This window comes from Primulina tabacum, chromosome 13, assembly GCF_025594145.1.
Source record: "Primulina tabacum isolate GXHZ01 chromosome 13, ASM2559414v2, whole genome shotgun sequence".
NCBI classification, from domain to species: Eukaryota; Viridiplantae; Streptophyta; class Magnoliopsida; order Lamiales; family Gesneriaceae; genus Primulina; species Primulina tabacum.
In genome coordinates, this window is record NC_134562.1 from 23,920,240 (window position 1) to 23,938,392 (window position 18,153).

The 18,153-nt window shown below is 35.2% G+C and overlaps 1 protein-coding gene across 3 annotated transcripts; it reads right to left on the reverse strand.

Annotated features, from left to right (window-relative positions):
• Positions 1–1,309: 1,309 nt before the first annotated feature.
• Positions 1,310–17,497, reverse strand: LOC142522310 (SEC12-like protein 2). Of its 3 annotated transcripts, none has more exons than XM_075625605.1 (11): positions 17,187–17,497; positions 16,471–16,565; positions 15,683–15,833; positions 14,880–14,971; positions 14,673–14,769; positions 2,640–2,715; positions 2,438–2,558; positions 2,065–2,181; positions 1,900–1,967; positions 1,545–1,650; positions 1,310–1,452 (listed from the first exon to the last, which is right to left on the reverse strand). In XM_075625605.1, the coding sequence occupies exons 1-10, from the start codon at positions 17,418–17,420 to the stop codon at positions 1,565–1,567; spliced, it is 1,137 nt and encodes a 378-aa protein (XP_075481720.1). In that variant the 5' UTR covers positions 17,421–17,497; the 3' UTR covers positions 1,310–1,452; positions 1,545–1,564. The 3 variants fall into 3 exon arrangements, with proteins under 3 accessions (XP_075481720.1, XP_075481719.1, XP_075481718.1); XM_075625604.1 differs by having other exon boundaries at positions 1,528–1,650; XM_075625603.1 differs by having other exon boundaries at positions 1,310–1,650.
• Between the last annotated feature and the right edge of the window lie 656 nt (positions 17,498–18,153).

Genomic DNA, 18,153 nt, shown 5'->3' on the forward strand with positions numbered 1-18,153 from the left:
GCTCATATGAAGAAGTATCGGGTTGGTTATTAAACCCCGAATCGGAAATGTATGGAACATATGATTCAAGTTCACCAAAACCAACATGATGATCAGTTGGATTTGATTTCATGTATAAATGCAACATATGCATATTTGGACGTTGCATTATAAACTCTAAAGCATCATCATCAACAAGATTCACTTGAACTTCATGCCGAGATGATCTCCATAAATGAATATTTTGTTGACAACTTCATAATAAACTTCATTGGATCGACTCCTAACATGTTATGCACAACTTGAACAAACTCCGACATAGTTATATATCGTAATACCCGTATCGATCTAATATAAGGAATACTACACTTAACTGATCCATTCCCCACAATAACGTGTCCACCAAATTATAAAAAACATATCGATAGCAGCCATTTGGAAGAAGAAATTTCGGATAATGGGAAAATTTAAATAAACTGACAAAATAATTTTGGATCGAATAATTGTATGGAAAGAAGAAATACTAGGCAAATAATTTTAGAAATTATTAAGGTTTTGAGTATAACGAAACAAAATAAAAAATGATTATTTATAGATGAAAAACGCAATTGGGCCGGATCTGACAGCAGACGCTGCCTATGCTGGCAGCGTCCTCTGCTGCATCATGCGGACACTGCACTATTACCAGTGACATTTTGCAGTAGTGTTGCAAAACATCTCCACCCACGGTAGTTTCAAAATTACATTTTAAAAAAAAATTATTAATAAAAAAAACCTTAATTCTTGCACATAGCACCGAATTTCCTACCTCTATGTTCCGATAACTATCGGAAATACACACACCTGTAATAGTATTTATGTCGTACACAATTCTAGAACTCAAGTCGAGATGAAACATTATTCTAAATCCTATCAATTTTAAAACCCAAATGTTCAAAATTTACACAAAACTAAGACCAATATAAATAAATTCAAAAAACTTCTCGACTCTGGAGTCCCTTCAGAATAAATTAAGGATTTGGAACTGGAGATGGATAGAGTCGATTCCTTTGACTCTCGATGATATTATTTATTTGAATTATCTAAGGAGATAGAAGAATTGGAGCACGAACTTCTCTTTAATTGCGTAAGAGCAGTCATCAGACAATTTAATTGATTGTATTCGGAAATATGGTGGGAGCACAAATGACAGCCGGAGTACCAATAAGGGCATTAGCAAAGAACATGCGAGTTCAGTTTTAAAATCTTTTGGTAACTATCAATTTCCTTTGTGTTTGTAATAAATGGTGGTGCAACGTACGCAGGTTTTGAACAAGTATACCTCCGTGTATTGATGATAAAGAAATCAAATTGTAACAAACAAATTAGTAACATTACCTGTCACAAATACCTCGAAGAAACTATTCAGGAAATACAAATTACAATGCAACACTTTGCATGAAGTGAGCTTTAATCATTTGTGTTATGTGCGACCTGTTAATATCATACACCACCGACAAATGCCTTCAGTTAAATGATGAGGAACAGGAGATAGTATAGTATACTCACAAGGCAGTTATAGCAACCTGGTCTAAAAATCGTGGCCTCAAAGGAGAAGTCCTTCGTTTTTAGCATAATAATATACAGCTACAGCGATCAGAATGACGAACAGAATTATCCACAAGTTCACTCCTGTAAAAATTGTATCAAGTGATGAGCAAGATGACAAACATACTGTTGCCAGCCTCAAGAAACATAAGAGAATAATTTCAAATCATTCTAAAACTATGCTTCCACCTCTGTTTCAAGCTCTCCATATTTCTGCCATAACATATTGTTTTCATATAATCGAGCACTAGGAGAAGATAATTCAGAACTTCGCTTTTAATGGATACCAAACTTCACCAGAATGGATCTTATGATGATATAATGGGATCATACCTTTTTTCTTTGTATCCTTGATTAATGTCACCCTAGCACTTGAATCTAGAGATGCAGATATCAATGCCCTGTTGAAAACAAGATATACTTGGGTATCTGTTTTAACACATTCAAGCTTGCTGAAACTGTTCAAATGGTATAATGACATGCAGAAGATCTCCCAACCTTGAATCTTGTGAGAACGCCAATGCAGTTACAAGGCCAAGATGTGCTTTCTTGACAATAGTCCGCACTTGCATACTGGTAGAACTTAAAATCAAAATATCCCCTTGTATTGTTCCTCTGCAGTTTAGCCATTCATAAAGAGTAATTTAGAGCCCAGAAAATGCAATTTATATTAATTTACATACAACAGAATGTATTTTCGATCATTCAACAAATAACATAGCCACCCACATGGTCCAACCAACTCTAGTAGTCCAAGACCTCTAAGTTCTAACTATTTACAGAGCCCAACAGCAGTTTGCAATAAATGAATGCACACAATCAGAAGAAAACAAAGGACGGGCTTTTAAAAAAATTAGCAAATAACACTTACAATGCAAGGAGCTTTCCATCAGGTGACACGTTAAAAGCGGAAACAGGATCCCGGACAACATGTCTTGAATTCATCCTTTTCCATGAAGTAGTGTTCCACTTCACAACACTGCCACCATTATCTATGCATAGAGAAAAGCAATGTCATCCGTGCTACTGACAAATCCTTTAAATAAGAAAATACATTGGTAGAAGATTCTCACCTCGCACTGCTGTGACATATAGAACCCGATCTGCATCGGTACCACGTGAGAACCGACAAAAGCCAAAAACCTCATCCTGGATAAGGTGCGAGATTATTGAAAATGGTGAATTGAGAATGGGACATTAAACAGCATAAAAGCTAAACAATCACAAGTAAATGCACAAATGTTAGGTAATTATAAGTTTTAGTGATGTGCTACAAATTACAAAAGTACACAAGTATTAAAATTCAGCAAATAAGAAATCAAGTAGACCATATTTCAGAAGCCAACTTTTCTAAGCTTTTGTAGGTATACAAATTAAGGGAAACAAAGTCTCTACTGATTAATCCAAACATCTCTAATGTCTACTGAACCATTATGTTGGCCAGTCTCTACTATGTTTCTTTAAATGCTGAAAAAAAGACAAACTCTACGGCTGTTTGATGTCAGTATTTCAGGCATTTATTGCTCCATACTATTTTTGGTAAAAACGAATGACATGTGGCATATAGTACTATTTCTGTTATGGCCCTAGTACGACTGACTGGATTAAAGCCGTTCAAATCTGAACGTAACAAATTCTCCATAAAAAGACATCTCAAGATTCTGCAAATTCTCTACACACTATGATTTGTTACATCTACCATCTGAGACTTTCAAACTCCGCCGAAATTAACAGGCACACGCATAAAGTCATATCCAATCTATTTTAGAGATCATTTGTGCTCAACTTTTTATTCACAAGCTATCAAATTTATAGTGCATATTGTGTGAGTTTTTGTATATGACAAAAAAAAAAAAACTTTCTTTGCAGATTGATTTTAATTGTGAAAAGTTGATATACTGAGTTTCAGTTAGGCAGTGATAAATCCTACTGAAGTGGGTAGATGCAATTTTTGAAACAATCAACGTCTTTTAGTAAAATCCTTCTGGAAATAGAAGAAGAGGAGAAAAAAGAGATTTGTCTTTCGAACTTTCATAAACAATCTATGTGTCATTTATTTTCAGTTGCAATACTACTATTTAGCTATTTATTGACCGTAGTTTGCTATTTTATTTGATTCACTAAGTTTAACTGGATTTTTTCCGCGTTGATTTTTCTACTTGTTCACTGAACTTACTGAGATCTGATTTTTACCGGCAACACTAGTTGAGATCTCCTTTGCTCAAAGAAAAAGAAAAAGAAAAATTTGTGAGGTATTTATTCACCTCGTTCTAAACACCTCCATCAATCCTAACGAATGGTATCAACGCGGGTTTTCTCGACCTCTAAACCTTCAAATCAATGGGGATTCATTCAACAAGATTTATATGTTTTCCAAAGAATAGTTTGATGAATAGAAGATCATAATGCAGACTCATTTAGCTGCACAAGATGATGATATGTGGTATGTTATTGCCGATGGACCAATGGAGATTATGAAAAAATAAATATCCTTGCTGCTATCACTGGTGCAGAAGTTCAAATGATCAAAAAGCCCCGATGTGAATGGACATCTGAAGATAAGTAGAAAGCTAATCTAGATAATGTGGCCAAAGTCATTCTATATAAAGCCCTCGACAAAAATATTTTCAGCAAAATCAAGACATGTTCAACTACAAAAGAAAATTGGGAGAAGTTTACGCTTTGTGAAAGCAATGAAAATAAATGCATTCTGGCTATGCAAAAGCTTGAAAGCATGAAGATAAAGCTTGGAATATCTCTAATTGACTTCGATTGAGAGATTCGGGAGCGTGTTGATTGAATTAGCTACTTCTGGAAAGGAATACACCAACCGGAAAATTGCTCTAAAAGTCATGAGAGCAATGCCTAGAGAATGGGATGTCAAACCATTGCAATGAGGGAATCTAAAGATTTGAACAAGATGAAACTGCATGATCTTTTGCAGACTTGAAGGCATATGAGTTTGAATTAAAAGCAAGAACTGATGGAGAATCTTCATCCAGCCAACAAAAGATTTATCTGCCACTGCTGAACCATCTACTGAAAATACTATAGAACAAACCAGCAATTATGCAAAGTCACTAATTGTAAATAAATTCGGAAGATTCATAAAGAAAAATCGAATCAAAACAAGAACTACAAGAAAAATTCATTTGATAATGACATGACCTATTTCAATTGTGGGAAGAAATGACATTTCATTGCTGAGTGTATCAAGCCAAAGAAAAATGATTCAAAGAAGCATAAAGAATTCTAGAAAGATGAGAAAAAGTTCATAGCTAAGAAAAACGGGAGCAAATAGGCAGATTCAGATTTTGAGTCTTCTGATTCAGAAAATCAATCCATTGACAGTGATGATGAGAGAGTTCAAAGCCTGATGGTCAATGTTGATCTGGAAACAACAAACGATGAGGTATTTAACTTTGACTCTGAATAATTTACATGTAATGATCTTGTTAAAAGCATGATATGGTAGAAGACTACTCGAAACTTTCTCAATAATTCGAGAAAGTCAAAATTGAAAACAGAAGTCTGACTGACCAAATCAACAAGTCCAATTGTATACAAAAAGACAATTGAGAGGATCTAAAGGCTGGAGTGAGTAAGAGAATGACAGAGTGAATGCAGGTTAACATATGCTACTTAATGAAAAAAAGAAGTCAGCTCTACTGGTAAATGTGTGGAATAAATCTTCTGTTTCTCCGGAAAAGATGCAAAAGTTGCAAAAGCAATCTGGAGACAGGACTGGTCTTGGTTTTAGTAACAATAAAAGCACATCTTCTGAAACCAGTATTCAATCGCATCTGGATATATGCGAAGAGAAATATATTCACTTTGTAAGATCTCGCACGATATATGAACATAAGGAAACTAAAATTCAAGTTGAAAAGTTTCTAAACCAGATGAACAAAGGAAGGCACTTTGGACTTGGTTATGTCCAGCCTAAGAGAAGAGTTCGTCAATAGACTGGATCCAGCAGAGGATGAGTCTCAGTAAAGCATATCTCAGTGAAGGTCTGACATCACCGATTTCATAACAGACCTGTTCAAAAGAGATATAGACCAGAAGGTAAAAAAACAGGTGGGAACAACATGATAGGAGTACATTTTAAAAGAAATTATTTCAGACCCTCTGTTGCACACACCCCAACAGACACACGATTTACACGGCCTGTTAGGCAAGTACAAATGTGAGCTCCTAAGAGACTAATCCGATTTTCACCCGAACATATTGGATACCAGTTCATAATATTTGTGTATACATGAAAACAAGGATTCTACTGATGTGAGTAGCTCTATTTGGTATCTAACCGTAGATGTTCTAGGCACATGACAGGACAAGCCAAATTACTTTCAGAAGTCTCTTAGTATAGTGGACCGAGAATCATATTTGGAGACAACTCAAAGGATAAGAGTGTGGGTAACGGTAAAATCAATCATGGCAACATTGTTATCAATCTCTTATTAGTTGGAAATTTGTGCTATAATTTGATCAGTATCAGTCAGTTACATGATAGTGGATATTCAGAAAATTTCACACATGCATGGTAAGGAATTTTGATAATGATACTCTACTGATTGGAACAAAAAATGGCAATACATATAAAATCGATTGGAAACATGGTCAACCTAAAAAAGCTATTTGTTTCATTGCTGCTAATGAAGATAAACATTGGCTATGGCAAACAAGATTAAATCATTTAAAATTTAAATGTACTAACAATTTGAGTAAATTAGACTTTGTTACTGGTCTACCGAAATTGGAATATGTAAATAGTAGAACCTATGTAGCTTTTCAATTAAAAAACTGGTCAGATCTAGTTTCAGAAGAAAAAAAATGAAGTAGATCTTCTTCTAGACACTTGGATACACATGGATTTGTATGGTCATATCTCTATATTAAGTTTGCAAAGAATGAAATATACGCTTGTGATTGTAGATGATTTCTCTATATTTACTTGGTAATCTTCCTCAGCAACAAAGATCAAACAAGTGCTCAACTGATCAAGTATATGAAACATGTTCAAAATGAAAAATCTTGTATGATTAACAAAATTAGAAGAAATCGCGGTACTGAATTTATTAACAAAACTCTTAGGACTTGTATAGATTAATGTGGAATCAGACTTGAGTACTCAGACATGAGTACTCTGCAACAAGAACTCATCAACAAAATAGTGTTACTAAAAGAAGAAACATGACTCTGAAAGAAGTTGCACGAACAATGCTAGTTGATTCAAACATCTCTCAACGTTTTAGGGCAGAAGCAGTAAACACTGCATGTTATACTCAAGACGGAAAAAATAGTAAATAAGACAGCTGGTAAAACTCCGTATGAAATTTGGAATAATATGAAACTTCATGTATTTGGATGCAAATGTTTTATTCATAATAATAATGGTAAAACTCATTTATCTGCTTTTGATACTAAGTCAGATGTTGGTCTATTTCCAGCATATTCTCCTATCAGAAAAGCTTTTAAAGTGTTTAATAACAGAACATTAAATGTGGAAACAACAATTCATGTGGTCTTTAATTAACTAATTGATACTCAGGTACAATCTAATCTACATGATTTTAGTGATAGAATGGCAAGCATTCATTTAGATCCACAGGAAAGTGATGATGAAGTTATTGTGAGAAGATGATCTATTCAATCTCCTGAACCAGAAGTACCTGAGTTAGAACCAGAACAACAGATCAACAGAGAATGGAACAATGTAGAAGAGAATGTCATTGATCAAGAATCACTCACTGAAGTTCATGTACGTACTGATGTTAGCCTACAACTAGCAGAGGATATAGAAAATTGCTTTATTTTCCGATACATCATTATGGATTGGGTTAGTCTTTCTGGTGGGTATCCTTAATTAGATAATCCTTCAGATCCTTTTAAAACTGGAAGGCAAATAATAAATGAATATATCTATGTTGCTTTTATATCTCAACTTGAAACCAAAAAGATAGATGAAGCTCTTTATAATCTTAGTTGGATAAAAGCTATGCAGGAAGAACAGAATCAGTTTGATAGAAATAAATTATGGAATTTAGTACCTAGACCTAATCATTAATCAGTTATAGAAACCGGAAGGATCTACAGAAATAAACTGAATGAAGATAGACTAGTAATAAGAAATAAGACAAGATTAGTAGCACAAGGATTAGACAAGTAGAGTTAATAGACTTTGATGAAGCATTTTCTAATGTTGCTAGACTTGAAGTCATCAGAATACTCCTTATTCATAATGCTTTTAAGAACTTTAAAGAATATCATATTAATTTTAAAAGTGCATTCTTGAATGGATTACTGATAGAAGAAGTTTATGTTGAACAACCTCCTGATTTCTTGATCATACTTTGTCAAATCATGTCTTTAAGTAACATAAAGCCTTGTATGGATTGAAACGAGCACCTAGAGCATGGTATGATATTTTATCTCGGTTCTTAATTGATCATGAATTCACTATAGGCTTTGTGGATAAGACTATTCAAATTTGTGAAAAATGGACATACATTACTTGTGCAAATATATGTGGATGATATTATTTTTGGATCTATTAACTCTCGGTTATCCGAGAAATTTGTCAATTTAATGTAGGACAGATTTGATATGAGAATGATTGAAAATTAACATTCTTCCAAGGACTGCAAATTAAATAGATCGAATCTAGAATTTTCATAATTCAGGTGAAGTATACTAAAGAAACACTAAAAAAGTTTGGCATGGAAATATGCTCTGCTGCAAACCAATCCCTTGAGCTAAACTAAACTTGACAAAGATGAAGGGGAAATTTCAATAGAGGGTGCACGCTAGATAGGAAAATGCAAGTGGTTCTTCTCAATTTCTTGGTGATAGACTGATTTCATGGTTTATGAGCTATTTAGTTGTACCTCCAAGATAATATAAGATTATGGAAAGACGTCTGACATGGTTTGGTCATATAAAGAGGATAGATTTCCCATAGAAGATAAGATTAGAGAAAGATGCTTAACATGGTTTGGTCATGTGAAGAGGAGACCAAGCACGACCCCAATCCGACATATCTTAGATTGGCAGGTTAATAGATGAATAGAAAGAATGGTAGGTCATTGAAAACTTGGACGAAGGTGGTTAAGGAGGAAATCTTAGATCTTGGTTTAAGAGATGCCATGTGGGAAAATCGCTTAGTTTGGTGAACTAATATCCATGTAGTTGACCTCGCAACTAGCGGGAATATGCTATGATGATGAAGATGATAATGAGGCTGATTTCATGGTTAAGTAAAAAACATAATTTTGTTGCTACTTCAACAACAAAAGCTGAATATTTTGCTGTCGGGAGCAGTTGTTCTTAGCTCCTCTGGATTTAATAACAATTAAGAGATTACGGGATAATCGCTTCTGAATCTCTTATATTTTGTGATAAAGCAAGTGTTATTGCGATCACATATAATCATGTGTTACACTAAAAAATCAAGCATATTGATATCATGCATCACTTAATCAGAGATTATGTTATGAAGAAAGATATCAGACTGGAATATGTGTCTACCGGAGGCTTTGTTTTCATATTTTCGAAATATTTTAGAACTAATTGATTTATCTAAATTATTTCTTAATGATTATGTATAATTTTATAGGAGAATCACATTTTCGTGTTTAGCGCAGCTTTGATAAACATTGTTTTACTAATTACACAGATAAAACGGAAGGGTTTACTGATTTATATATATTTTGACTTTCACCAACTTTTTATTCGGTAGGTCGTTATGATATAATGTAATCAGCTTGATCGTTTTCTAATCACTAATCTTTAAGGACAGCTGACAGTTGTTTCTTTTAAAAATCTAAACTCCCTTCATTTTTCTTATTGGTTACTCGACGGGTAAATTATTTTAGATTTTTTGAAAGTAACCACAAACATGTTGACATTTGTCTCCATGTTTGCTCCTCTAGTTGTACTCCTTCACCGCCTCATTTATATTTTACTGATTTTCTCAGCAAACTCCTAGCATTCTTGCTCTCAAAACTCTCTTGGCAACGTTCTTGCATTCTTGAAATTCTCTACTTAGATTTATTCATACTTTTACAGAAATGCCGCCAACAAGATGAATGTCAGCCAAGTTAACTTTGAGTTTGTTTACGCTATTGAGGATGCTGCTATAGTATCCATGTTCAAATCTTTGGAGTCTTCTAGACTTCGCATATTTCTCAGCCTCCTTATTATCATATATGAGGATACCTTATTGGAATTCCACTACAAAGCTACCATTACTGATGCGAGCCAAGTCTCATGCAGTCTAGGTGGCAAGACTATTTCTATTTTGTTTGATAGAAAACTAAACTTTATTATTGTAATAGACATATACCACTCGAAAAAAAACAATGCACCGGTAGATGGTATTGGTTCTCCGAAGTTTCCCCAAAGCCACAAGACTATTTCTATTGATGAAGCTTTGTTTGTCTCCACCTTCAACCTCCCCAACCCAGGTCTTTCTAATATCTCCTCATTGTCTCAGTCTACTGTTTCTGAGATGAAACTAAAATTCTCTCCCATTGGAAACACCATCTCGATCTCATGTAAGAAGAAAGAGATGATGATGGGATTTCAAGTGCTCATGGATCTCATTTCAAAAGCACTTCCGGTTAAAACTGGATCTTTTGATGTCAGCACAAAAGAGAAGTTTTTGGTGAGTGTTGCTCTCACTGCAGGAGTGCTGGTGAACAGGTCCTCCGTTATTTTCAAGATACTGGTGGATATGAATGGACAGACATCCACTGGTTTTGCTATTCAACTCAACAAGTTGTTTGAAGTTATGGGTGCCTCTACATTTGTTGCTCAAGACTTGAGTAAAACAAAATTGTCCGATCCTGCAAATGTCGTGGCTCTTCTTCCCAAGGTTTCTTCTATCTCTCTTGCCTCAATAAAGAAAGTACTTGTGAAACCCAAGCCATTGCGACCAAGAAGAAGTCAAAAGAGAAAACTTGTTCTTCAAAGTGATTCTAATATCACTACCTCTGAAGGCTCTGCTGCTATGCCCATACCTCCTGCCGCCAAAAAGAAACCAAGAACCCTCAAAATCAAAGCTCCAAATAAAATTGTCACCATTGCCGAACTTTCATCAAAACCGTCTCTCCAACAAATCCCAATAATAATATCCCCATCAGTTCACGCCCTCTCAACCCCAATCAGCAAACCGTAAGTCACCACCTTCTGCCACTACATCCAAGTTTAATTCCTCCTCCAATATTATTTTTGCTCCTAGACCATCAGCAGTGTTCTAAAAATCCCCGCCTAGGACCGCCTAGGACCGCCTAGGCGCTGGGCGTCCAAAACCGCCCCGATTTTAGGCTAGCCGAAACTTCTAAGCGCCACCATATTAATCGGCCGCCTGGCGCGAAAGCCGCCTAGGCGATTTTACAATTAAAAATCCGGAAGGTTGAACGATTTTACACTTAATTGGAGTACTTTTGAGGGAGTAATTACTTGATTGATTATTCTATACTTATTATTATATATTTTTATATATGTATTCAATATTAATATTTTTTTAATGTAGATCCATACTAAGAAAAGAAATAGACTAGATACCGGAAGGTTGAACAATTTAGTTTATGTTCAATTCAATGCTAAGATCATCAACAAGAAGAGAAGGCAAGAAGAAAAAGGAGTGGATGTTCTACTTGCTAGTGAAGCAACTATGGCACAAGGATGGATTGTTGATGGTGGAGATGAAGATGTTGAGACAAATGTTGAAGATGTAAGGGAACTTCACGAAGAATAATTTGTATCGGATGAAGAGGAGGAAGAAGCCATGGATTTTGAGTTTGAATCCGATACAGAAGAAGTATTGGAAAAATATGGAGATGAACTAGAAGAGTTAGATGTTTAGGTTTAATATCAATATATTATGTTGGAAAAAATGTTGAACAAATTTAATTTTCATTGTACAACGGTTGTAGTAAAGTAGTAAACTGATGTGGATGATTCATATATAAAAATTTATTAATATATATTTTTTATTACAATTTTAAATTTTATAATAATATATATTTCATATACAATCATAATACTCATGAACCACTTAATGAATTTAAGTTTTAAAAAAAACCGCCTAGACAACCGCCTAGGCCCCGCCTAGTCGCCTAGGCGCTAGGCGGTAGGTAACCGCCCGCCTACCGCCTACCACTTTTTAGAACACTGACCATCAGGAGTTGTCATTCGTGAACCTCAGCTTGAGGACACCCGATCTGGATTGCATCGCCCTGTTATGTCTGATAAGGGCAAAGGAAAGATGATTGAAGAGCCCATTGCTGAAGAAGAGGAAGAGGCTCCTAAATCCCCTATGCAGACTCAAATCAATCTCCATATGGAAGAGGTTGAAGCCTTCACTGATCAAGAAATTAAGTACTTTGATTAATGGGTCAAGATGTGAACTGTCACTAGGTTCGCTGTTTTTGAGAGGAATAGGAAAAAGTTGGCCAAAGCAGTGAAGCTGGAAACGATGGTCTTCGCTCAGGCAAGAACAAACAATGTTGCCTCAGCAATGTCCAGAAGAGATGACATTTTGGCAAAGTTCAAGATCTCAAAGCTAAGTGAAGCCTTGAATGCTCTGAAGGCAAACTATGATCACCAGAGTCCAACCGCCTATCATGATGTTGCAGTTATTCTACAACTCAGCAATTATATCCACTCTTGCTATGATGGAAGTTGAATTTGTTGTCATAATGGCTTCTAAGGCACATGCTTCTCTGCACATTTATGACAAGTCAGTAGAGAAGGTTGCAAAATCTAGACTGCATCCAGTACTCCTGCACCTTCTCCAACGGTCAAGTTCACAACTGCACAACCTCAGCAATCCTCCTCTTTTATCTACCAGGAACTTAGCATTGTCAATTGGAATATTGTTAATTACATTGCCCAAATGGCACTTTCTGTTGATAACACCATGGATGATCCTCGGCAAGCTCCAGCTCCAGAAGATCAGATTTCTGCTATTCCACATCCTCCAGAAACTCAACATCCAAACTTCTTCTCTTCCTAAGCTCTCAATCTTCTTTGAGGCTCATCCACGAGAGATGCATGAAAGGCTAGATCATCTAATCTCTCCTACAATTGTATCTCAAGAAATGGTTGTCACTGAAGTTGCTACGATGGAAGAAGATGTCCAGAGAACATCCCCTGTTCAACTCCAAAAGCCGTGGCTGCTAGGCTTCAAGATGTTCAGAACAGAATGGCAAGATCAAAGGCCTCATCCCCTAAATCCGAGTTTGTTCCTCCAGTTGAAGCAAAGTTGGCCGATCTTGAACCTATGGGTCAGACTCTGCAAATATTGGTTAAGGAAACTAAGCATGGTATCTCTGATGGCTTCACAACTTTGAAAATTTCAGAACAAAAATTCTTGCACATGTAGAGACTCTCCAACATGATTTCATGACTCTTCATCGATCCTTTCTGCAATTCAAGGCCAACTTGATGGATTCTCATGCTACTGTGGTTGTAAATCAGAATAAACTTGCAGATAGTAGGCAACAAAGTCATCGAGAGCTCTCTGAGAAGCTCGATAATGTGCAGTATATAAAGGAGGCCGATATCAAAAAAGAGGAAAGGCCGGAGAGTACAAATGCCAAAGAAGAAAATAGGGTGCCTATTGAAACAAGGGATATTCATCCCACAACATAACCCTTTAATTATTTTTTATCTTGAGTCTTGACTTGTACGTATCTGATTCTATGATTATTTATATAAATCATATTTGACTATTATAATGTGCTAAATTCTGACATATCAATAAGAGAAAAATTGTTAGGTATTCAAAAGTTTTGGTGATGTGCTACAAATCATAAAAGTATATAAGTAATAAATCCATCAAACAAAAAAACCAGCAGACCATATTTCAGAAGACCTCTCGCGCATATTTCAGAAGAATTTTTCGTAACTTTTGTGGTCTACCACATTAAAGAAAAGGAAGTTTCTACTGACTTATCCAAATATCTCTGTTGTCTACTGAATCGTTATATCGGCCAATATCTTATATGTTTTCTTAGATGGTGAAAAAAGATAATCAATAAACCCGATCATCATAGAATGTTCTTGGAATAAAAGACAAACTTTATGGTCGTTTGATGCCAGTACTCCAGGCATTTGTTGCTTCATACTGTTTTGGTAAAATACGAATGACACGTGGCATATAGTACCGTTTCTGTTATGACTTATGGCTCTAGTACGACTGGATTATAGTCGTTCAAATCTGATTGTTGCAAATTCTCTTTATAAGGTCATCTCAAGATTCATCAAATTCTCTACACACTCTAAGATCTCTTATATCTACTATCTGAGAAGCTCTGCTGAAATTAACAAGCACATAAAGTCATATCCGATTTATTTTAAGGATCATCTGTACTTAACTTTTTATTCACAAGTGTATCAAATTTATATTGTATCTTGTGTGAGTTACGTAACTGACAGAAATATTCTTTTTAAACATATTGATTTTAGCTGTGAAAAGTTAATAAGAGTTTCAGTTAGCCAGTGATAGATCTTACTAAAATGGGTAACAGCAATTTTTGTAACTATTAAAGTCTTTTAGTAAAATATTTTTGGAAACAGAAGAATGAGAGATGTAGAAGAGATTTGTTCTTCGAACATCCATAAACAATCTCTATCTTATTTATTTTCAGTTGCAGTACTCCTTAGCTATTTACTCTTATTGTGGTCTACTAATTTTATTTAGTTCACTAAGTTTGGTTATACTTTACGCATTGATTTTCTAGTTGTCCACTGAACTTAGAAAATCGATATCTGATTTTGACAGTTAACACCAGTTGAGATCTCCTTAGCTCAAAGAAGAAGAAAAATTGTTGAGGTGTTTATTCACACCCTCCAAACACCTTCACCAATCCTAACAGATGTCCATCTGAAGCACAACATGCTTTGGCATCCTGAGGATATAGCAGAAACTGAAGGAACAAAGAGAGCAAGCAGGTGTAATGATCTGTCCTATGATATCTTCACACATTTTGCTCACACACACCACAACCCCCCAAAAAAATTAACAACATTTTGAGAATGGATTATAAATAAAATGAATATTGTCTACTATCATAACTGCATAAAAGTAGTCATACATTTTCCTTTGGAAGAGAAGCTATTGATGTTGACGATGCGACATTCCAGATCCTTCCAGGGCCACTTCCGACAGAGACAAGAAACTTCCCGTCGGGGCTGCATGAGTCATTCAAGAGCATTGTATTAGAGCTCATGTTATGATACCATTTCCTTCCAATAATTAAAATGCAGTGTCCAACTCAAGCAATAAATCAAGTATATAGAACCTGAAATCTAAATCCTTCACAGAAGAATGGCCACTAGACTCATCCAGGGTAGTTTCCATGCTTGGCCATTTACAAATCCTTAACCTGCCATCCTGTGCAGCACCAATATAAGTTAAATGTTAACCACAATAGCGACAAAACAACACTTTTCTTGTAAAAATAGGAAACTGTGACGACACTGTTTTTATTTTTGAAATATAAGCATAAAAAGATTTGCAATTAAATAACTTATTTCTTAAAACCGGCTATTATGTAAAATGAAACCAGTATGTCTCATGTTATAAGAAGAGAATCCACCTAATGAAGTCCATTATCACTGGCTATTAAGAAAAACAAGGCATAAGTAAAGCCAAGTCCTGGTAAAAAAGTCACCAACTGTATCGAGAAACCGATATCTCTCTCATTCTGAGACCACGAAAGCAAAAAAAATATGATGATAACATTATTATAATAAATCAACACAAAGATGAATATACAATGAATGTAGCACTATAAAACTTAATAATTTTGATGCTGAGGAAGGAAGGAAGGAAGGGAGGACCAAACTGCCTCAGCCAAGTAGAACACTTACTCAGATTTTTAAAATAGATTTTTAATCAATAGTCTATTTCAAAATCATTATATCTTGTTATTGATTTCTTAATTCTTCCCATAAAAAACAAAGGTCCCATTCATGCTCCATTGATTGCTGGTATGTATCAACAAAGTTTTTCTATGTCTCAAGCCAAAAGATGCAGTATATATGGTCTTCAACATTATGCTTTTGAAAGATCAAAAAACATCCAAGTTCTATACGACTATACCTCACCACCAACAGCTAGTAAATTTCCCTCAGGGTTAAAGGTAATTCCCAATTGTTGTCCAACATCTTCTAATTGCTGAAGGACTTTCTCAGATGACTTTAGACTCAAATTATGCTTGTCCTCACTCGTGTTCGCTTCCCATTCAAACCACCTACAAGAAAGACCATACGATTATGCAAATATAACACATGATTCAGCAACAAACATCTGCCAAAAAATGAATGCAAAGGGCTTGTCAGAATAGTGTTACATTTACTTATTTCACCAGTGTGGCTGCTAAGCAATACTGGAAATTTATAGAACATTTTTAAATTTGAGTTTAAGCTCAACAGTCAACTCCTATTATTAACTCCATAATCATATATACAGAAAAAGCAAGCACGACAGGAGACTCCGGTGCATATTCAGAAGATAGAATAACTGGCAGATCTTATAGTGTATCATTAACTTCTAATTGGTTCCTCGACAAGAAGCTCATATACCATTCTAAAGAAACAATAGTAAAATATAATAATGAAAAGTTCTCCATGAAATATTATCTGAAACGTTGTTCCTTACATGTTTAAGTAACACAAATATCAATAGAAGAGCAACGCAGCCAAGTACGACTATGGATTTGGTTGATCATAGGAGAAGTTCTATCATATTCTCCACCCTCGCTCATGTAGGATATAAATCAGAAATTCCTGACTCGATTTTTTGAACACAATTAATCCAGGACTAGTAAAGACAAAACTAGAAGCCACTAAATGAATGTCTGTTCACGAATATTATATGGCACAATATACCTGCAACTTTTAGGCAATGAACAAATAACACCTTCACCTCCAGGATGAACAGCAATTCTGTATGGCAAATCACTACCAGTTCCAAGCTTTGCCACCTTGTAGTAAACAAGGCATACATTTATAATTGACCCAACCGAAACGTAAACAAAAGAAAAGTACAGATACCAAGCAAATATTTTACACTTAAACCTAAAAGAAAGTGTAAATGAAAGACAACAGCAGATACCACTCAAACAATCCGAAATAACAGTTTCCAATGTCTTCAATCTTGCCATATAATAAGATGGTTCAAAGATAAAAGGAGCACAGGCTTCATCACATTAATCTGTATCACAAAATCACATCTATTTAACCCCCCCTCCCCCCCAAATATCAGCGGCAGCTATAAACATCCTTCTAATTTGTCTATATTATCACCGGGAAAAAAAAAGAATAACTGGATTCCAAAATCAAGTAACATTCTAATAAAACCGTACGAACACCCCCCCGAACAACAAAAAAAAATGCCCCGTCGATTCATTTACTTCGATCAGATCAAAAGAATGAAATTGATCCAACCACTCCAACTCCAATTCTCTGACAAGTTAAAATTTATAATTAAGATTCGATCATAAAGTTGAACTTTAAATCATCTCACAAACTCAATTAACGAAATATGAATCTAAAAAAAATATTAACATATTTAATTTTGCGCCTTCATTAATTGACAGGCTTACGGGCTGATCAGAGAGAGAATTTGAACCGAGGTCCAAGGCGGCCACAAGGAGCGCGTTAGGAATGCCGCTGCGTCCTTCCCCGCCGCCTCCGGCGAGGACGACGTGGCCATTCACGGAGGAAGAAGCGGTCGAGTCCGAAACCCCGGCGGCGAGTGGAGCCCACGCGGCTCCGTAGAGTGGGACGCCGTACTTCTTGCAACTCGATTCGTCGTCCTTATTATTGCCGTTTCCCATTGTCCGAGCGTGGAGGGAGAGGGCTTTCGACTTGTGATCCAAGTATGCTCAGCTGACGGCGCGATTGAAAAAAAAATAAATGAAAAACAAAAATCGCAATATTATTAACCGACCTAACGAGGGATTGTAATGGGACGGTTTCAAGCGGATCCCGAACGAGTCTCGGTTTAGTTGGACCCGAGTCGTTTCTATTTCTAGATAGAATTGTGATTTTCGTTCAATATATTTTATTTTACAATTTTGTTTTTGTATATTTATTTTTTGACAATTATAAATCTTTTTTATGAAAATATTAGTTTGTGTCAAATCAAAATCATAACATTGATGTGGTACCGAAAAAATTAAAAAAAACTAATCAATTAAACAAATATAATGAACTAAAACTAAAAAAATTAAATATAAGTTACTAAAATTGCAAATAGATAAATATACAAACTAAGATCGGATGCAATTTTGCATTATTAAAAAAAATTAAATATAATTTACTAAAATTGCAAATAGATAAATATACAAACTAAGATGGATGCAATTTTGCTTTATTAAAATTACAAAGTATGTAAGGCAAATGTTATTGGAGGTTGTTTTATGGAAAAATAATAATTTGATTCATCTAGTATATAATATAAACTGAAATAAAAATCATGTTATTTATAATACATAGAGTACGAGTAATATAAATTTGAGTACACATAACATCGTATTATTATTATTTTCTTCGTGATTTCTCTAATAC

Coding starts and splice junctions, on each gene's coding strand:
- LOC142522310 (XM_075625605.1), bottom strand. CDS start 17,420: ATGGGAAACGGCAATAATAAGGACGACGAATCGAGTTGCAAGAAGTAC. Junction 15,834..16,470: donor TCATTGCCTAAAAGTTGCAG/GTATATTGTGCC, acceptor TCTTTCTTGTAG/GTGGTTTGAATGGGAAGCGA. Junction 14,972..15,682: donor TACTAGCTGTTGGTGGTGAG/GTATAGTCGTAT, acceptor GGTGCTGCACAG/GATGGCAGGTTAAGGATTTG.